This window comes from Salvia hispanica, chromosome 2, assembly GCF_029641045.1.
Source record: "Salvia hispanica isolate PSC_SH4W2 chromosome 2, Shi_PSC_v1, whole genome shotgun sequence".
In the NCBI taxonomy this organism is placed as follows: domain Eukaryota; kingdom Viridiplantae; phylum Streptophyta; class Magnoliopsida; order Lamiales; family Lamiaceae; genus Salvia; species Salvia hispanica.
In genome coordinates, this window is record NC_142693.1 from 63,583,386 (window position 1) to 63,605,460 (window position 22,075).

At 37.7% G+C, this 22,075-nt stretch overlaps 1 protein-coding gene, 1 non-coding gene and 2 pseudogenes across 3 annotated transcripts; 2 read left to right on the forward strand and 2 right to left on the reverse strand.

Moving 5' to 3' along the window:
* Nucleotides 1-533: 533 nt before the first annotated feature.
* On the forward strand, nucleotides 534-6,997 carry LOC125202135 (glutamate receptor 2.9-like). The gene is made up of 5 exons (XM_048100478.2): nucleotides 534-813; nucleotides 1,973-3,105; nucleotides 4,198-4,516; nucleotides 5,332-5,729; nucleotides 6,463-6,997. The coding sequence occupies exons 1-5, from the start codon at nucleotides 555-557 to the stop codon at nucleotides 6,862-6,864; spliced, it is 2,511 nt and encodes an 836-aa protein (XP_047956435.1). The 5' UTR covers nucleotides 534-554; the 3' UTR covers nucleotides 6,865-6,997.
* Nucleotides 6,998-9,738: 2,741 nt separating this feature from the next.
* LOC125200070 (glutamate receptor 2.5-like) lies at nucleotides 9,739-14,135 on the forward strand (annotated as a pseudogene). The gene is made up of 5 exons (XR_016135211.1): nucleotides 9,739-10,096; nucleotides 10,699-11,830; nucleotides 12,049-12,367; nucleotides 12,968-13,365; nucleotides 13,543-14,135. The product of XR_016135211.1 is annotated as a glutamate receptor 2.5-like (transcript).
* LOC125202953 (U6 spliceosomal RNA) lies at nucleotides 12,363-12,470 on the reverse strand. Its single transcript, XR_007173278.1, has one exon. It is a non-coding gene; the product is annotated as a U6 spliceosomal RNA (small nuclear RNA).
* Nucleotides 14,136-20,053: 5,918 nt separating the features above from the next.
* On the reverse strand, nucleotides 20,054-21,705 carry LOC148932902 (putative late blight resistance protein homolog R1C-3; annotated as a pseudogene).
* Nucleotides 21,706-22,075: the final 370 nt, after the last annotated feature.

The following is a 22,075-nucleotide window of genomic DNA, read 5'->3' on the forward strand; positions in this document are numbered from 1 at the left end:
TACTATTTTTGGTAGTGAACCTCATATTCCACTAACTCATTCCTATTCACATTTTATTATAAAACTAATATATAAAAATAGGACTCACATTCCACTAACTTTTTCAACTCACTTTTCATAACATTTCTTAAAACTCGTGCCCGATCAAAGTGAGTCAATCTTTGTGAGACGGAGGGAGTAATATACACTGCATTCGTTACTCATAAGTCATCTATTCTAGTGAATTTACTATGGCATGTTACATGAAATTTCCAGTTCCACGTCAGACTCGAAGCGTGACAGTCGCTATGAATAAGACATAACCCTTTATTTGTTCAAGCCTCCATTTCTTTTAATCTCAAGAGCCAAAAACAACCAATTAATAAAATCAGTTTGAATAAGTCTCCATTCCTTGTCCTTGAACATAAAATTCATTCAATCTCGTTCAACTAATAAAATAATCAATCTAAGGTAGAGGAATCAAAATAAAGTGGTTGGATGTTGTTCCAATTTCTCATTAATTTGCAAGACTTTCCCTCAAAAGTGGAGGAAATTATTTTTGTCCTTGGTCGGGAATGCATACTCTCCACCTCTTACTGTTTTTGACATGCTGGTTGGTGGACTCGACGAGTTCGTTGAAATCCGCAGTATGTCCGGAGCTGCTGCCACACGGGGCCAATGTGAACGTGGGAGTAATCATCGATGAGAGTACGAGAATCGGGAAAGAGCAGAAGATAGCCATGGAAATGGCTGCCAAAGATTTGAGCCATTGTTTGAACTTGGTTTTGCACATCAAAGATTTACATGGTAATTCAGCTCTTGCTGCTTCTGCTGGTACGAAATTCTTTACTTTAGATATATTTACTGAATTTGCGTCACTCTTATATTTCGGGTGGGAAATAAATTCGATTTTCTCGTCTTCAAAGTTATGGATGAAAATTTGACTTAAGTCGAATTAGGTAAATTGTTCCTATGTTTTCATACGTAACTATATGTATTTATTTATTACTCCCTCTATTTCACCCTATTTAATAGTACTCCTACATTTTTTGGGACGTAAATATCGTAGTATTTAACAAGAAATGAGTACATATTTAAGTAGATTGAGACGGGTGAATTATTATTTAGAGGGAAGCTGCATGTATCATGTCGTGTTTACCATGGTTTAGGATATAAGGATGACAATCATACAGAGTGTATTTGGAATTTCGGATTTTAAGATACTAGCATATTTGACATTTCTGCTTTTTTTTTTTCCGTTAAAAAACATCGAAAATTAAAATTGAAATAGAATGGTTATGATCACATACATATGAATAATACTATAAGCAACAACTTGTGCCTTTACATAATTTTTTAGTCATCGTTTGACCACCACACATTTAGGCACAACATTTTACATTCCATATTTACTTAATACCTCGGGGGTATTCGGTTGCTAAGATTAAATTACATGATTAAATGTGTATCATGTTTGTTTCATAAAATTGAACCATAGCTACAACTTAATCCTAGATGGATAGTCCTCATGATAATTAGTCATAGCCTCCCATCTCCAACTAAAATAATCCCACAACTTAATCCTAGATAGTCCCATGATTATTAGTTATGGCAACCGAACGCCACCTTGGTGTAGAATGAGAAGAGTTATAATGCAAAAAATGGTAAAATAAGAGAGAGAAGGAGAAAAAGTGGAAAAAATATCAGATAGAAACTTTCCATTTTAAGGAATGAGACTATTTTTCGTGGACATCCTAAAATGGCAAGATAAGACTATTTTTTATGGATGAAGATAGTACTAATTTTAATAAATGGACCTAAAATAGGGATATTTTTTTTAATACAAGTAATCCTACTTACTAATAAAATGAGCATAAAATGAATTACAAAACCAATTACGAATGTCAATCAAGTCAACTCACTTAATTTTTCGTCAATAATAGGTATTCGAGCTATTCAATTACTGGTCATTTACAGTAATCTTTTTATGCAGCACTGGATCTCATAAACCACAAACACATCAACACGATCATTGGAACCCTAACCCCTGAACAAGCCTCACTCCTCTCCCACCTCAAAACCCCACCACCCATCATCTCCCTCTCCCCAGCCGCCTCACCTCCACCGCAACCTCCCCCGTCCTTCAACCAGATGACCCTCCCCGCGGTCCACCAAATCCGATGCATCGCCTCCCTCATCGCCCATTTCCACTGGAAAAACCTCATCTCCATCTCCCAAGACCCAACCCTCTTCCTCCCCCTCTCCCACGCTCTCCACGCCCTCGACATCTCCATCGAGCCCCACACCACCACCGCCACATCCATCGAGAGCGAGCTAACAAAGATGATCGGCGCCACCAACTCGAGGATCTTCGTCGTCATGCATTGCTCTCTCGAATTCGCTGCGATCTTGTTCGAGAGAGCTCGGGTTTTGGGATTGATGGAGAAGGGCTTCGTCTGGATCGTCGCGGAGGAGATCTCGAATCTTCTAGATTCCGCCGATTCATCGCTTTTACTCAACATGGAAGGAGTTCTTGCTATAAAATCAGATTATTCATCTAATCACAACAATCTCAAAGCGTTTAAATCCAAATTCAGAAGAAAATTCGAATCCAATTTTCCATCAGAAGAGAATCCAACACCGAGCATTTACGCACTCCGCGCCTACGACGCCATCTTCGCCGGCGCCGGCGCCGGCGAAGATTTCAAAGGCCTGAGTGGAAAATTAATCTTCAAAAACGGCTTCCTCTCGCAAAATCCGGTTTTCCACATTGTGAATGTGATCGGCAAGAGCTACAGAGAAGTGGCGGTGTGGTCGCCGGAGTTGGGCATCTCCGGCGACAGAGGACTGAGCTCGATCTTCTGGCCGGGCGGAGAGCGTACGGTTCCGAGAGGGTGGAGCTTGGGGAGCAGAGAGAGGCCGTTGAGGATTGGGGTTCCGGCTAGAGGCGCGTTTAATCAGTTCGTGAAGGTCATGTACGATACTGGCCGGAATTCGGCTCGGATCACCGGATTTTCGATCGAGGTTTTCGAAGCGGCGGTGAAGAAACTGCCGTATGATCTTCACTATGTTTTAGTTCCCTATTATGGGTCCTATGATGAAATGGTTGCCCAAGTTCACAACAAGGTACTATTACTCTCTTTTCCAAGTGATTGAATTTCCTTTTTTATTGTTGGATTCATTTTTCAGCCATAAATATTTATTTTATTCTTTCTCATATTTTATTATTTTTTTCACCCTCTCCATCCCATATTTTATTCTTTCTCATATTTTATTATTTTTTTTCACCCTCTCCATCCCATATTTAAATGAAAATTTGAAATGACGCGAGAATTAAGAATAAAGATCAATTCTATCCTAAACATATGACCAAAATACGAATTTGATTCAAAACATTCAACTTTTTTAAAAGCAAGTCCATGACAAATGAAAATGTCGACGAAGTAGTCTTTTTTTTACAGTTCTGTCAAAAACTTAACAGTTAACGCTAATTGCACAGTGGCATGACCATTAAATTTTTTACGAAACCATAAAAAAAGATCATTACTTCCTTTGTTTTTTCTCTAGATAATTGAATTGCTTCTTTTTCGGTATAAAATCTAAAGATATTCGGTATAAAATCTAAAGATATTGTGTATAGTGAATTAAGTAAGACACGTAGAATTTGAAAAAAAATAAAATATATAAGTAATCCCTTAGTCTTTTTAAAATAGAAATTATTTCCATTTTGATTGAAAATTGGTAGAATGTACTTTTATATTTTAATTTTATACTCCCTCAATCACATAAAAATTATGGGTATTAGCACGAGAATTAAGAAAAAATTTGCAAAGTAAGTGAGAGGAGGAGACTTGTAAAATAAATGTAAGAGAGAGAAGAAGAATGATAGTTAAAATAGTTCTAGGGGATAGTAAAACCTATTATTAAATTGATATAATTTTGCAAAAATGGAATGCATATATTTCTGTGGGATGCACGAAAATGAAAATTGCACATATTTTTATGGTACGGAGGGAGTAATAAAATATGAATGCAAATAAGTTATACATTCAATACTAAAACAAATATAAAAGGGAAATGCAACAAACTTTGCAAGATATAAGGGGAGTACTAATTTTGTGTCAATTCAGACATATGAAAACGAACCCTGTTATAATAAAAGAAAATACTCTGTTCCATTCAATCTTCAGTCTTAGTTTTTCTTCTATGTTGCAATAGAGCTTGGATGCAGCAGTAGGTGACACAGAAATAATGGCAGATCGGTACGTTTACGCCGAGTTTTCGCAGCCTTACATAGAGTCGGGGCTGGTGATGGTGGTGACGGCGAAACCCGGCCTTAAAGACTCCAAATTCATAGCTGTGTATCCCTTCACCAAGATGATGTGGCTGAAGCTCGCTGCCATCAGCACGGCCACCGGATTCGTCATCTGGTTCAGCGAATTCGCCACCGGCAACGACCAATTCACTTGCGACTCTATTCCCCAAACCATTTGCTCCATTCTCTGGCTCTCAGTCACTATAATACCCTTGTCACAGAGTGAGTATATTCAACCTTCAACCTACTGAATTACTCATTCCATCCCAACTAAGATGATATACTATTTGTTTTAGTTTATTTTAAATAAGATGACACATTTCGATTTATGGAAACAATAAGGTCACTTTCTCTTTCTAACTAATACTGATACTGAGTATCCCACTCCACCATTCCCTATTATTTAGTTTAGTTATTGATAAATCCTATCTTTTCTATATATGTTTAGGATATTACTCCCTCCGTCCCAACTAAGTTGAGTCATGCGGAGATTAAAAAATTGTATTGAAAAGATGAATAAAGTAAGAAAGACAAAGAGAGGGTAAAGTTGGTGATAGAATAAAGTAAAAATGATCGGATGTTTTAGTTTTAATCAAAAATGGAAACGACTCAACTTAGTTGGGACGGAGGGAATATATGATTTGATTTACTTTATTTTGGTAGGATATTATTTTAGCTCCACATATTATACATAGGAGACCTTCATGTTATTAATTCAAGAAATATCAATTAAGATGATCTTTTATTGTTCTTTTATCTTTTATAGTCATTTATCTTTTCTTCGTTATTTTTCCGCGAAGTTTTTTCCTCCGCCAAACACTAGTTATCTAAGAAAATAGGTGTGAAATTTGTTAAACATTAGTTATCTAAGAAAATAGATGTGAAATTTTAAGACCAAATAAGTTGTTTTCGAACATGCTTAATCTTTTGAGATGAGTTCTCATGTTTCTGGTCAGTAACCAACTATGGGTACATTGGACGTATTGTGGCGATGATGAGCTCAATGCTAAAACAGTGAACTCCGTGTTTCGTCGCAGGAGAGAACATCAAGAACTCAACAACAAAGCTAGTGCTGGCGGTGTGGATATGTGTGATTTTCGTGGTCGGGACAAGTTTCACGGCTGTCCTGACCACGATGATGACCGTTCCGAGATTGGAGCCATCTGTGAGGGAGATAGACTTTTTGAGGAATTCCAATGCAGCTGTAGGATGCAATGGCAATTCCTTCATCTGTCGTTATCTTATCAGTGTCCTAAATTTCAACCCAAACAATGTCAAGCCTGTCAACTCCATTGATGAGTATCCACGACTTTTCGATAATGGCGAGATCAAAGCCGCTTTCTTTGTCGCGCCACATGCCAAGGTGTTCCTCGCCAAGTATTGCAACGGCTACATTGTATCGGGGCCTAGTTTCAAACTAGGTGGCTTTGGATTTGTAAGATATCAACTCCTCATCCTTTTTTATTTCAGTTTTCTCACTCTAAGGGCATGCTTGGTATGATGAAATAGAAACGACGGTGAAATAAGACTTGAAACTAGGAATGAATGAACATAGATAACTAAAGACAAACCATAAAAGATAATTTTGTCAAAGAACAAATTTTAGAAGATAAGGAAAGACTAGTAGCATATAGAGTGAGTCAGTGACTATTCCTAATCTAGTGGGGACGATTATTCCGAAAAGAATAACGGTTCATGTAAAAATATCGTACCAAACGTTGGAACAGAGATATGAATGATCATTTCATTCTTATCTTCATTTCATCGTACTAAGCATGTCCTAAGACTGCCTCTAACGACACCCATAAATTGGCTTCGTTCATTGAATTCAATTTAAGCCCGTTTCTTAGGTTTAGAAAAGTCGTGTTTGTAACTGAAGATTTGTGCGGAGTTTATGCTCGGGTGAAGGTGGCCTCGTCTTAAAATCTTAAAACAAAGTCAATTTATCGAGTACTAATATGTCATTGACAAAAGACAATTGAGAACTGTACATACTTTTGGGTTAGAAAGTGTTAGTCAATCCATCTTATTATAAGTGACATATTTTACTTTGGATACGTATATTAAGAAAAAAGTGTACTTTGTGACTAAATCATTTTTTTTGGGACAATCAAAAGTCACATTTTCGAAATTTCTTCTTGATTTTGTATATGTTTGCACATGATAAGGTATTCCAAAAGGGGTCTCCATTAGCAATCGATATATCAGAAGCAATACTAAAAGTATCACAGAGTGGACATGTTGACACATTGGAGCAGAACATGCTCCATCACTCCAACTGCACTTCGTCGTTGGCATCCTCGCAGAAGGCGGCTGACGACATAAGATTAGGCCCCGGGCCTTTCTCTGGCTTGTTCTTCATCCTAGGTTGCATCCTAGGGTTGGCATTCGTCGTTGCAGTCGTTCGTTTGGCGAGGGCGAGGTGGACCAGTGTTCGTGATGCGGTGTGGGTTTCAATGGTAGTGATCAGAGAGTGTTGCGCAAGGTTTCGCCCTACATGTTTCGGTGTTCGTCATGAGCTGAATTCGGGCCGTGCCATAGATGTTACATCCTGTGAAATACGCAAGTGACAAAGTATCGACTGGTTGTGATTTGTATCTTTACATCTATGCCTAAGTGTGCTTGTATATAATTTTTGTTTCAAGATGTAAGAAAATGAACGTTTTCTTGCTTTGGCGAATGCATAATATGCTCTCACCCTTACTTCCTCTAGCCCATGCTACTCGCAACATTTTGTTTTCTGTCCATCCCAACCTACTTGCACTATTTCTATTTTAAGTCAGAATTAGGATATTTAATTAAGATAATAGAGTTAATTAAGTGCCCCCTTATAAAATTAAGAGGGTGTGATCAATTGCTAATTTCTTAAGTTGCTAACTCTACTGACTCATCAACACAGTGTATTAAAAATGTCAACACGACTACATTAAAATTTTAATGTCAACACATAATTTTGTTAGCAACTTTTGGGGTGGGTTTAATATACTGCAAGAATATCTAAAGTTATAAGAATGATGCAAACTCGCCATAAGAATAAACCAACTGATAGAGAAAACACTGAGTGCAAAACAAATAATCTGACTATTTGTAAATAGTCCAACAGCCGTAGCAGCTTAAAAGGAATACTCCCTCCGTCTTAGATAATTCGACTCAGTATTCCATTTCAAGCCATCCCACATAATTTGTCCCACTTTACTTTTACCATTTTTTATAGTGGACTACAGATTCCACTAACTCATTCTTACCCACATTTTATTATAAAACTAATACTTTAAAATAGGACCCGCATCCCACCAACTTTTTCAACTCACTTTCCATTAGATTTCTTAAAACCCGTGCCGGGTCCGAGTGTCCCGAATTATTTGGGACGGAGGGAGTAGTAATAAAGTAAATACACAAATAATAAAATGGTGATTTCGGCACGAATTTCAGTCATTCTAAGATTGTTGACTTTTCCACGTCATTGGCATTCTCGACTGCAACTACTTATATTGTCGGTTGTTAAATGACTAAAATACATAAGAAAATATGAAGAAGATTGTATACTGATATGGTTGATAGGGTGGTTTTGTGTTATGATTTTTTATTACAATATTCTATTTATAGCCCTTCTTCTGTCCCACATTAATTGATATTAATTTTTAATTAATACATCTTTATTTTTACTATTTTTGGTAATTAATCTCACATTTCACTAACTCATTTCACTCATATTTTATTATAAAATTAATATATGAAAGTAGTATTTACATTCCATTAACTTTTTCATCCACTTTTCACTATATTTCTTAAAATTCGTGTCAACTAATGGGGTTTGAGGGAGTATTAAAAGAGAAAACCCACCCTAGGTGGTTCGACCTTCAACATTACATACACACGTTTTCATCTGTAATAATAGTACTCCCTCCGTCCCAAGGTAAGCGAAGCGCTTCTTTTGCGCACGAGATATAATGAATTGATATTTAAACAGTAAAGTGGAGAGAAGAAAGTATTAGAGAGAGAAAAGTATAGAAGTGAAGAGAGAATAAAATAGGTGGACAATAAAGTAAGAGTGATGATTTTTTGCCAAGAAGGGAAATCCCTCATTTATAGTGGGATATCCTAAAAAGGAATATGACTCGTTTATCTTGGAATGTAGGAAGTACTATTTTCATATCCAGGTCGACACTCTAACACACACAACGATATCCTATTTTTAATACCATACAGTTTAATTAAACTTAATTATAGTGATATTCCCACAGTCAAGTATTGGAAATACTATTATTCGTTACTCTTTAAGTCGTAAGTCATTTGTAGGGATCGGATAAGGTACAGATTCACTATTTACCAAACCTCTTTGTTCTTCATTAGGAGAGCTCAATCAAACTCTAACCACGCGACTGATTTTGTTGAGTTTTCAAGATTACAACCAAAGAACTATCAACTATTACAACCGTAGTTAATAAGCTAAACTAGGGTTCTTGAAGTATCACCAAAGTTCTCCTAATGGAACCTGCACACTGAATAAACGGATTAGTGATAGCAAACAAGATCCTCTCGGATCAAAAGAAGCATACACAATCCGGTTAACTCAAGAAACAAGAGAGAAACTGAATAGATCAAAGAATGGCTCAGAAACCCGCCAATAACCAGATCTATTTAACCAGAAACCAATCCAAGGGAGCACCGTTGAATCTGACTAGAGATTAACCTCTCACCACAGAAGTCAACACAACACAACTCAACCACACAGGATCTGGAAGCACCGAACACAAACTCACACAGAAAACCTCACACACCAAACCCTAGTTCCTCACAACAACCAGCAACCAAAGCAGTTGCCTTCACCACCACTCACACTTGTTCAATCACTGAAGAAACCGTGAGAGATCACACAAGAATGGTGAAAGATCCATCGAAGAAGAGAGGGTGAACAGAGAGAGAGATTTAGGTCTACAGAGAGAAGAGAGAGAGAGAGAGTTCGAAAGAATGAGAGACTCAAGGGCATGATCCGGGTGGGAGGGAGTCCACGTGGCAACATCTGGAGCAAGAGGTAAGTCATCTGGGCTCAGCCCAAAAAACCAATACATGGGTCAAATTAAATAACCAGCCCAAATAATAAGTCCACCAAAATTCAACATCATCTATTCTAGTAACTATCCTATGGCATCTTACATGAAATTTCCAGTTCCACGTCCTACTCAAAGCGTGACAGTCATTATGAAAAAGACGTAATAATTCATTATGAAAAAGACGTAATAATTTATACATAAATATTTATTTGTTCAAACTCCATTTCTTTTAATCTCAACAGCCAATAACAACCATAATAAAATCAGTTTGAAAAGGTCGCCATAATCCTTTAACGTAAATTTTATTCAATTTATCAAAGCCACTTAGATATTCTCGTAGTACTTAATAAAATAAAATTATTATATAATAAAAGGTCAGTGTAAGGTAGAGGAATCAAATTAAATATAGTGGTTGTATGTTCCAATTTCTCATTAATTTGCAAGATTTCCCTCAAAATTGGAGGAAATTATTCTGATTCTTCTTTGGGAATGCATACTCTCCACCTCCTACTATTTGTGTCATGCTGGTTGGTAGAGTCGACGATCTCATTGAAATCCACGATATGTCCGGAGCTTCAAGCTCGTGGGGATAATTTGAGTGTGGGAGTAATCATCGATGAGAGCTCGAGAATCGGAAAAGAGCAAAAGATAGCCATGAAAATGGCTGCCAAAGATTTGAGACATTGTTTGAACTTGGCTTTGCACATCAAAGATTTACATGGTAATTCAGCTCTTGCTGCCTCTGCTGGTACGGCATTCTTTACTTAGTTTGTTTATTTAATTTGCTTAGTTACTTATATTTAGGAAGAGAGGGCCTTCAATGTTATGAGGTGAAGTAGGTATGTAGTACAAGTATTTCTTATATAGAGTCTTGTAAAATTCAAGAATTATCTTAGCTTTTTATATATTTTTTTATTTTATGTACTCCCTCCATCCACAAACAATAGATCTATTGTTGTTCGGCACGAGTTTTAATGTAGAATTGGTAAAGTAAGAGAGAGGGGGAGAAAAAGTAGTTAAAGTAATAGAGATAGGGAGAAAAAGTGAGTTAAGTATGAGAGAGAGAAGAAAAAGTGGGAAAAGTATGAGAGATAAACTATCCATTTTTAGAAAGTGATCTATTTTTTGTGGACGTCCCAAAACGGCAAAAGTGATCTATTTTTTTGGACGGAGGGAGTATATAGTATGTGCATAGTTGGCTTATTTTCAATTATGAAACATGAATTAATGAATTATCATAAAGCTATATAGTATCGATGGTTGATACAAATCTTTTATTTCGTGTCTGTAATAGTACTATAAAGCTATATAGCATCGATGGTTGATACAAATCTTTTTAAACGTATGCAGCACTGGATCTCATCAACCACAAACACGTTGACACGATCATCGGAACCCTAACACTCGAACAAGCCGCATTAGTCTCCCATCTCAAAACCCCACCACCCATCATCTCCCTCTCCCTGGCCGCCTCACCTCCACCGCAACCTCCCCCGTCCTTCAACCAGATGACCCTCCCCCCGGCCCACCAAATCCAATGCATCGCCTCACTTATAGCCCATTTCCACTGGAGAAATCTCATCTCCATCTCCCAAGACCCAACCCTCTTCCTCCTCCTCTCCCGCGCTCTCCACGCCCTCGACATCTCCATCAATCTCCACGCCACCGCCCCCGTCCCCCACGCATCCATCGAGAGCGAGTTAACAAAGATGATCAGGGCCACCAACTCAAGGGTCTTCGTCGTTATGCATTGCTCTCTCGAATTTGCAGCGATCTTGTTCGAGAAAGCTCGGGTTTTGGGATTGATGGAGAAGGGCTTCGTCTGGATCGTGGCGGACGAGATCTCGAATCTTCTAGATTCCGCCGATTCATCGCTTCTACTCAACATGGAAGGAGTTGTTGCCATAAAATCAGATTATTCAACTGATCACAACAATTTCAAAGCGTTCAAATCTAAATTCAGAAGAAAATATGAATCCAATTTTCCATCAGAAGAAAATCCGACGCCGAACATATACGCCCTCCGCGCCTACGACGCCATCTTCGCCGGCGCTGGCGCCGGCGAATACTTCGAAGGCCTGAGTGGAAAATTAATCTTCAAAAACGGCTTCCTCACACAAAAGCCTGTTTTCCACATTGTGAATGTGATCGGAAAGAGCTACAGAGAAGTGGCGGTGTGGTCACCGGAGTTGGGTTCTCCGGCGATCAGCTGCGTTCGATCTTCTGGCCAGGCGGAGAGTGGTCGGTTCCGAGAGGGTGGATCTTGGGGAGCAGAGATAGGCCGTTGAAAATCGGCGTTCCGGCTGGAGGCGCGTTCAATCAGTTCGTGAAGGTCACATATGATTCCGGTTCGTCTCTGATCTCCGGATTTTCGATCGAGGTTTTCAAAGCGGTGGTGATTAAACTTCCGTACGATATTCAATATGAATTAGTTCCCATTAATGGCTCCCATGATGAAATGCTTGCTCATGTTCACAACAAGGTAGTACTTCCTCTGTTTCCTCTGTTTTTCCCCTGTTTTTCTCTGTTTTACTTTTGGTACTTGAATCGCTTCTTTTTTTTCGGAAAAATTTAAGGAAATTGTTTATAGTGAATTAAGTAAGACAGATAAATATGAAAAAAAATAAGTAATAAGAGAATAGCATATATAAAAGAAAATACTCCGTTCCATTTCAATACTCTTTAAATCTGTGGCAATAGAGCTTGGATGCAGCAGTAGGTGACACAGAAATAATGGCAAACCGGACCGTTTACGTGGAGTTTTCACAGCCTTATATAGAGTCGGGGCTGGTGATGGTGGTGACTGTGAAACCCGGACTTAAAGATTCCAAATTCATAGCTTTGAATCCATTCACCAAGATGATGTGGCTGCAGCTCGCCGGCGTCAGCACAGCCACCGGATTTGTCATCTGGCTCAGCGAATTCGCAGCCGGCAACGACCAATTCACCGGAAAGTCTATTCTCCAAACTATTTGCTCTATTCTTTGGCTCTCAGTCACCATAATCTCCTTGTCACAAAGTGAGTAAGCTACAATTTCTCGATTTGTGCGTGTGATTCTTACATATGGCCCATGTTAATCTTCTGTCAATCGTTCCAATTTTGTTGGATGTCCCCGAGGAACTTATGGTGTTTGTCCCATATTGACTTAGGAAAGATCCTTGTCCGTTTATGCTTAAGGCTCAATTCAAATTTGTCTTATACTCCCTCCGTCCCCCATTAAGAGTCACATTTTTCCATTTCGGTCCGTCCCCAATTAAGAGTCACACTTCATTTTTACCATAAATAGTAAGTAGGTCCCACATTCCACTAACTCAATTCACTCACATTTTATTATAAAACCAATATAAAAAAATGGGTCTCACATTCCACTAACTTTTTCAACCAACTTTTCTTTACATTTCTTAAAACCCGTGCCCGGTCAAAGAGTGACTCCTAATAGAGGACGGAGGGAGTATTAGTTATGTAAGAAAACAGATGTGGGATTTATAGACCAAATGAGTTGGTTTCTAAGAGGCTAGTCTTTTAAGTTGAGTTCTCATGTTTGGTGGTCTGTATGTTGGTCTTGTTAAGGGATGATGAGTTCAATACTAATATAGTGAACTCCGTGTTTTATCGCAGGAGAGAACATCAAGAACTCAACGTCCAAGCTTGTGTTGGCGGTGTGGATATGCGTGATTTTCGTGGTCGGAGCGAGTTTCACGGCTGTCCTAAGCTCGATGATGACCGTTCCAAGATTGGAGCCATCTGTGAGGGAGATAGACGTTTTAAGGAGCTCCAATGCAGCTGTAGGATGCAATGGCAACTCCTTCATCTGTGATTATCTCATCAATGTCCTAAACTTCAAACCCAACAATATCAAGCGGGTCAAGTCCATTGATGATTATCCACGAGCTTTAGACAACGGTGAGATCAAAGCCGCTTTCTTCGTCGTACCACATGCCAAGGTGTTCCTCGCCACGTATTGCAACGGCTACATTGAATCGGGGCCTAGATTCAAACTAGGTGGCTTTGGATTTGTAAGATACTATCAACTTCTCATCCTTTTATTTCCTACAGTTTTCTCTTACTCTATGGACATGCTTGGTATGATGAAACAGAATGAAAATAGGAAATGAATGAATATATATATAATGTAAAACAAGTCATATTTTAGAATTTTCTTGTTAATTTTGTATATGTGTGTACATGACTAGGCATTCCAAAAGGGGTCACCATTAGCAATTGATATATCAGAAGCAATACTCAAAGTATCATAGAGTGGACATGTTGACACATTGGAGAAGAACATGCTCAATCACTCCAACTGTAATTCGTCGCCGGCATCCTCACAGAAGGCGGCCGACGACATAAGATTAGGCCCCGGTCCGTTCTCAGGCTTGTTCATGATCCTAGGTTCCATCCTAGGGTTAGTATTCGTCTCTGCGGTTATTCGTTTGGCGAGGGCGAGGTGGACCAGTTTTCGTGATGGGGTATGGGCTTCTCTGGTAGTGATCAGAGAGTGTTGCACAAGATTTGGGGCTACATATTTTGGTGTTCGTCATGAGACGAATTCGGTTCGTGTCATATATCTTACATCTACATCTGATGAAATACATGCCTAATTAGCTGTGTTTGTATATAAATTTTCATTTCAAGATGTAAGAAAATGAATGTTTTCTTGCTTTAGCAAACACATTATTCTCACTCATAGTGTATAAAGATAACTAGATTCAAGAAATAACATTGTAATATAACGGAAATGATGGGATATGGCGACACTTGGCCCCTTTTGCTCTCTCATTTTCCTGATAAAAACGATAAATGAATATAGTATATGAGCGTACATATATATTCAAATGAATTGAGATTGAATTGATGTGGTTTATGCATAATTAAATGTAGGAATGCTAACCTGTTAACTAAATTGAGAGTCTAAATACGATTTCTCATCTCAAAACGAAGAGTGGCAACGAACTGTAAAGTGAGATTCCGGTTAGAATCAACAGCTGAGGGATTGCACTCAACTAATTCAATTGTAGGCGTTGTGACCATCAAGGATCGCACGTCCAACTGAATTGTTGGTATCTGTAACAATGCCGTATGCTTAGGAGCTCCAGCCTTGGTAGGCTTCCATGTTGTGCTCTCAATCGCACCAAATCCATGTCTTCGATTACAATTGTCAAAAGTTTCAAAAAACAGTCAGATTCCATATCCCACTGTGCCTCGAAAGGCATAGTTTTGTAATTTGAGATTCTCAAGATTTGGTAGCATCAAACCAATGTCATTCATGTGTTTCCATGGACAACCTAAGCCACTCAACTCCAACCTTATTAGACTTGATGGGAACATTGAAAGTGGTAGCATGACCTCGTACTTCATATCAAAATATGAAATGATGTTCAAATATTGGAGTTCCTTCGAGATACATCTCAAGCCACTCAATGAGTTGCTATCATCATAATCATCATCATCATAAGGCTTCAAGTCCATCAGAATCACTAAGCTCTTTAAATTAGGGATTCTGTTGAGAATATTTGTAGTGCAACTTTGAACACTCACACCAAAAAGACTTGAGAGTTTGTCCAAAGTAGCTTCAGAATTAGGAGTTGGTAGGTCTCTTCCACAAATCCTAATATATTGTAGTTCTTGTTAGAGTTTGTATACTAGAAATCACCTTTCGAGTGATTGAATGCTGTTAAAACTCTTATTTTATTTTTCAAAGGAACAAATAGATTATTTTTGTCATAATATTGTTATGTTTTACATTTAATGGATGTTTATCACATGTTTAAATGTATAAGTAACTTAACAAAGTCTAAGTCTTTGTTTTAGTAGACCGGTTGCGGGCGTCGTTCAATTTAAGGTAACACGGTCAGTTCTGAAAAAAGAAAAAAAAGAATTTCACAACCTAGATAGGCTTACACTACCTATCGTGCAAGGTTGGAATGTCAGTCTGATTATTTCTAAGCCTTACTGAAATAAGATGACGTTGGTGTGGTATAGCACTGAATTGGATCTAACAGCGAGACATGCCTTTGTGCTATCTACGGAAAGACGAGGTCTTGTAAATTATTGTTTCTTAATCAATGTACGTTAGCATTGAGCATATGGTATTGATTATGCATTACTTTGACTTACCAAATGGTGCGGGTTTTTCGCAACCCAATAAGACTGGTATATTGGGTAGTGGTGATTAATATCTAGCGGTGCTAGAATTGCTATTATGTTGAATCGTGCGCGAGGTGAGTCTTGTTTGATAACATCCTCAATAGGAGCTTGAAATAAGATTTTATTATTCGAAACCTAGCTAGTTGGAGTTTAATTACTCTATGAATAATAAATAAGATTTTCTTGTTGAGTCCACTCTTGGAATAAATAAGATATTAATTAATTAAGTCCGTAGCAGACAATAATTAATTAATAGATGTTTCTATCTTAAGCGCGGGAAATAAATATCAAGCAATGGAAACCCGGAGTACTTATAATTTCGGATTTGGATGGGGAGTGCAATATTACTTCTGTAGTGGCTGCTCGTAATATTCCAATTATAAGCTTATATTAAATTGGGTTTAATTTAATTAGTAAAAAACTAATTGGAGGATCCCATATCCAAAGCCTTCCATAGATCCCTGTCTGGGCCCAATATGTGACTTAATATAAATAGGAAAATAAAGGAGACATAAAATACACTTATTTTTACTAAAAAATTTCGACCCCTCTCTACACAGATAAGGGGCGGCGATTTCTTCTCCTCCGTGGGAAAGGATTTCTGTCTTCTTTATTTAAGTCCTAGTATACTAGTGAGATCAGCCAACCCTGATATCAGTTTACAGTCTGGGATTCCCAGACAGAAGATCCGTGATTTTGTACTAAAGATCTTCACGTGGAGAAGGCGCTAGCTATCTTCGATTCTTTGGAGAATCATTAAGGTATAATGGCTAAACCGTAGAAAAGCATGTTTTAGGTTTAAATTTATTTAAAGCATGTTTTATTTGAGTTATGAGGCATGATACATGTGATAATTGCGCGAATAAAATTTTTCTAAATAATCTGCTAAATTGATCAGAATTATTATGTAATTGATTTATGTGAGCGCTTCCGCTGCCAGTTCCTACAGTTCTTGCATGTCCCATATTTCTACTGGAATATATGACAAAACTCCACGCCTTTTAATGTTCATAGGTGGATGGATAATCAAGTCTTGAAGGTGAAAAAGGTTGGATATTGTGATAGGGAGGTCTTCGCTGCAAGTTAGGGCAAAGTACTTTAGACAAACTAGTTTCATAATTTGACGTGGGATATGGTAAAACCGGACCTTAAGAGCATCTAGTACCCTAAGCAACTTTAAATCCATGGCATCTATTGGTATCAGATATTGGTGGTCAGGACCATAACAAAGGAGAGAACGAACAGTGGATGCACAATCATTTTTTCATTAATCATACACTTGTTCGAAGCAAATAAAGTATAAAAATGGGCACACAACCGACGTTGGTCTTTTACAACATCACCGCAGCTTCGCAAAACATGCAAAAACCGGATCTTACTGGCTTCTTTCCTAGGAACTCTTTCCTAGGATCTTACTAGTGCTGCCAGCAAGAATGCACGTGAAACTCTTTCGTTAAAAACCAAGAATCCGGATAATTGCAAATTTGATCATATGTAATGATTTTATTTGCTAGGAACCACCTTATATAATATAGCCATTAAATATATAGCCGAATAATTGTATCTAAAAGAGTACATATACACATTAAGTAAGAAAAACTGATAATTATGAAAGCCACAACTAATTTGTTCAAGAACAATTCCATGCAATGAAAATCTGTACATGAAAAAAAAAATCATAAGGTCTAAACATTCAATCATGTTTGTAGTCATGTCTAATTACTTGTCTCTGCTTATTTATTGCAACAACAAACTGAAAAGTACTCTTGGGAAACCTCAACAATACCTCATCAGACAATCAGAAAACACAATTTTGATTTAGTCGAAAAACTCCTCGAAACCTTAGACAACTAGAAAGATCTTTGTTGGGTTGGGAGCGAGGAGTCATGGTGTGGAGCGTTGGTCGGTCTCATGATATAATCTGATGCAGGGAAAGCTAATGCAACTCCACCTTCATAATAAACACACATATTTTAGTTAAGAAGGTTACAAAATTTTATGATGTTTGAGCAAATTAAATGATGTAGGAAGGCTAACCTGTTAACCAAATTGAGAGTCTAGCTAAACATTTGTTTTATTCTCATCTGTTCAAGTCTTAATGATATACTCCCTCTGTTCCTTTAGAAATGAAACATTTGATTTTCGACATCGGATTTTATGAAGTATTGTTTGTGAGGTAGTGAAGTGAAACTAAAGTAACAAAGATGAAAATGTAGAGATATGTTATTTCCATTTTAGGAAGCGTTTTATTTTTAATAGGATAACCCAAAAAGAAAAAACGTTTCATTTTTAATGGGACATACAAAAAGTACTAAATTCAAGCTTGGTGTCTCTATAATTAATGATTAGATGGGTCAGAATTTAAATAACATGATCAAGAATTAGTCCAATGGGTTGTGACCACAACCCAGTATTTCTTTGTAGTCTAACAAAGATGGGCTAAGCCCATAACTCAAGAACTTAAACTAAAGCATGATCAAAAAAGGCCTTCAACATAATAGTCAAAGATTACTTCTTCGCTGCAATCTTCGAGAGCTGATCATGTTTGCAATGAAGGTCAATGCAACTCCATCTTCATTACAAACACATGCATTTTTGTTAAGATAGAAAGGAATTGATGATGTTTATGCAAATTATTTGAAGTTGTTTTATCGACGCATATACGACATCCCATATTTCGGTTGGCATATACGACACAACTCCACGTTTTCTAATGTTCATATACGACGCATGAGGCTCAAGCATCGATAAATAAAAACATGTTTACCTAATGTGTCGTTTTATCGACACATAAGTCACATGCATCTTACGGTAAAACGCGCTTATAATATGCGTGTCATTAACAGCAACGCATGTCCATCATGGCGTCGCTCACTTTGTGGGAATTAAAAAAGAAAAAACTACCCCTTTTATGGAATGTTTATTGTTCCCTTGAAAAAAAAAAGAATTTTCTCTGTGTATCTCCATCTTGTCGACAAAAACATGTCCGAACAGAAGGTAATTAGTTGCTAATTCTGTCCATCTCTATCAATTTAATTACAAGAGAACCAAAATCCTTATAGAAAATTATGAAGGCCTCTACTAATTGTTCAAGCACAATACCATGCAACGAAAAATAAATAACACCAAAATTCTACATGAAGAAAATATCATAAGTTGCAAACATTAATCTTTCATGTATTACAAACTGCATAATACCATTAGGAAACTCCGAGACAACTAGAAACACAATTCTGACTAAATTGAAACTCAACGAGACATAGGACAACTAGGAAACGTCTTCCATTGCGATGGGTTGACAACGAGGCGGCATGTTGACAGTGATACCAACTAATGCAGCTTCATCAAAAGCACAGATATCTCATTAAGAAACGAATGAATTGATATGGTTTGTGCAAATTAAATGAAGTAGGGAAGGCTAACCTGTTAGCCAAGAGAGTAGCTGCGACATTTCATCTCAAAAAGAAGAGTAGGAACGAACTCTAAAGAGATATCTCGGTCTTATTTGTTCAGCAGAAGCAGCGGCTAAGGGATTGCACTCAACTAATTCAACTGTAGTTGTGACCATTGATAGATAACGCGCCCAATCAAGTTGTTGTAGATTGTAGCAATGTCGTATGCTTAAGATTTCAAGCATTGGGAGGCTTCCATGTTGAGCTCTCCATTGCACCAAATCGGTATCTTCAATTACAAGTGTCTCAAGTTTCAAAAAATACCATTATTCTATATTCCATTCTGAGCCTTGAAAGGCATAGTGTTGTAACTTGAGGGTCCTAAGGTTTGGTAGCAGTGAACCAATGTCATTCATGTGCTTCCATGGACACCCTAAGCCACTCAAACACAATACTGTCAAACTTGCTGGGAACATTGAAAGAGGTACCAAATACTCATGTTTCATCTCAGGGTTCATTACGCTATAAGTAAGTACATTCAAATTTTGGAGTTCCTTTGAGATATAACCTAGACCACTAAATAGGATGCTATAATCATCATCATCATCATCATCACAAGGTTCCAACTCCATCAGAATTATTAATCCCTTTAAATAGGGTATTCTTTTAAGAATTTCCCTATTGCAACTCTTTGCACTCACACCACTTACACTAGAGAGTTTGTCCAAAGTTGCATCGGAATAGGGATTGGTAGGTCTCTTCCGGATACCTCAAGATGTTGTAGTCCTTGCATGTCCCATATTTCTACCGGCATAAATGACAGAGCTCCATGCTTTTTAATGTTCATATGCGGATGGATAATCAAGAATTGAAGGTGAAAAAGTTTGGATATGGAAACAGGGAGCTCATTGCAAGTCGGGGCAAGATATCTTAGATGAAGTAGGTCCAAAATTTCAATTGGGATATGGTAAAATCGTACTACAAAAGCATCAAGTACCCTGAGCAACTTGAAATCCATGGCATGTATTGGCAACGGATATTGGTGGTACCGACCAAAACAAAGGAAAGAACGGGCAGTGGATCCACAATCACTTTTTATTGAATCAAACACTTAGTTTGAAGGCAAATAGAGTGTTGCAGTGGACACACAATCGACGTTGGTTTTTCATAACTTCATCGCGACTTTGTTGAACTTGCAAAAACTTGATCTTGCTAGCTTCTTTCTTACACAAATGCTGCCAGCAAGAATGCACTCGAAACTCTTCCTTAGAAAACCAAGATCCTGGGTTTGATTGGTATAGAACAAGATGATACGAATGAGCAAGCCCTGCCAAGCATTCGGCTAGAAACATTTTCAAAGTGTGTTTTCCAAACGGTTCAAGAAATCCCTCAGCAATCAACCGTTGAAAGAGGTTGTGTATTTTAATATTACTATAAGAAGGAAATGCTCCCAAATAGAGGAAAAACATTTTTAAATATTGAGGTAAGTAGTCATAGCTTGGGTAAAGTACCTCTGATATTTGATTATATGCATCCATGACGACTGAGCTATGTTGTTTTTCAGCAACCTCTGTCCAGTATTGTGGGGTTTTAACTTCTTTGGATAGAAGCTTTGCAACGGTAACTATCATAAGTGGAAGACCTTCACATTTTTTGGCAATCTTCTCTCCCAATTTCTCCAAATTAAGGGGGAGACCCTCTTTACCGAACACCTTCTCTCCAAGTAATTTCTTCCTTTCTTCACCATCCAACAAGTGCATTCTTAGAAATGAAGATTCTTTCATTCCTATCCAGCTTGTTAGCAAGATTCAGACATTCTCTTGTGACAAGCTAACCAATACTCGTGTGTCCCATTCCCATACATCGTCCAGCACAATGAGACATGTCTTATACTTCAATCTGTATTCCATGAGTCCGACTAATTGTTGGTCAGCAACATTTTCTCCGTGGGTAAGCATTTCAACATGAGAGTTGGGATCCACTTGAGCTATTATGCATCGTAATATTTCATTGTATTCACACTTTCTGCCTACTTTGACCTATGCTCGATACTCGAAATGTCTCTGAATTGATGGATCTTCAAATACTTTTTTAGCAAGAGTTGTCTTTCCAACCCCTGCCATCCCAGTAAGGCAGTAACTAATAGCCAATTCCTTCCATCTCCATTTTCTGAAAGAAGATGATCTCTGATTTGTTCAGATTCATCAGATAATCCAACAATATTTGAGTCGATTCGACCAGAATCAATTCTTGACGAAATAGGCTCGCCTTCTTCTTCTGGCATGTACACCAGTTCAATATCGTAAGCCATTTCCATCACCATCACCCTAGAGACGAAGCGATCAACACTCTGTCGCAGGCTCTGCAGATCTACAGAGAAAAGCAAGTGATCTCTCTCACTTTCGAGTTGTGGAAGAATCTGTTGATACACATGAGATTCTAGTAAATCTTCGAATTCCCACACGACCTCTTTGATTCGTTCATCCAAAGCATTCACCTTCGACCTGATCTTGCTGCAGCCGGTGTCCTCTAATTTTAGCAGAACTTTCTGCAAGCGAACCATGGCTTCGTAGGCGGGAAGTGAGATTTGTGGAGAGGGAGGAACCAGTGAAATGCGAGACGATTGTAGAATACGCTGAATCGTATTCTTAAGAGAAGTGGCTGCACCATAAGCCGCCACTGAAATATGAAATATAGGTTGAGTTGTGGTGGCGAAGTCAATTTTACATTCTTAGTTGGAGGAGAGGAGTTGGCCGCGGCGGGGTTTGGTATGCAATTGTTAAAGTGAAACTGCTAACAACGTGTATGCACGTCCATATACCTCACTATTTATCAATTGTATAAATTGTTTTTCAGTCAACCATGTAATTATTTATACTTGGTCGCACGATTGCAAGAATTTTCAATTTTGCAAAATTCATATATCATGTTCATCATCAACCAAGAAGACTATCCAGCCAATCATCTTTTTCATATTTAATTATTTTCTCTCTTCCGATTTTTAATATTCATCTAACTTAATCATATTTTTGTTTTATTTATCAATAATGACCCAATTACACCATCATTGATTTTTTTATATTTTTTGTAATAATAATATCATTACAGAATATTTAATCACTGTAAAATTTATATTTTTTTTGTCTTATTAGTTATTCTCATAGTTACATTTCTTTTTTTTTTAAAC

What these genes read in the sequence shown, in the direction of transcription:
- LOC125202135 (XM_048100478.2), top strand. Translation starts at nt 555, where the DNA reads ATGCATACTCTCCACCTCTTACTGTTTTTGACATGCTGGTTGGTGGAC. An exon ending in TATAATACCCTTGTCACAGA is followed by an intron (nt 4,517 to 5,331) that starts GTGAGTATATTC and finishes GTTTCGTCGCAG; the next exon opens with GAGAGAACATCAAGAACTCA. An exon ending in AACTAGGTGGCTTTGGATTT is followed by an intron (nt 5,730 to 6,462) that starts GTAAGATATCAA and finishes GCACATGATAAG; the next exon opens with GTATTCCAAAAGGGGTCTCC.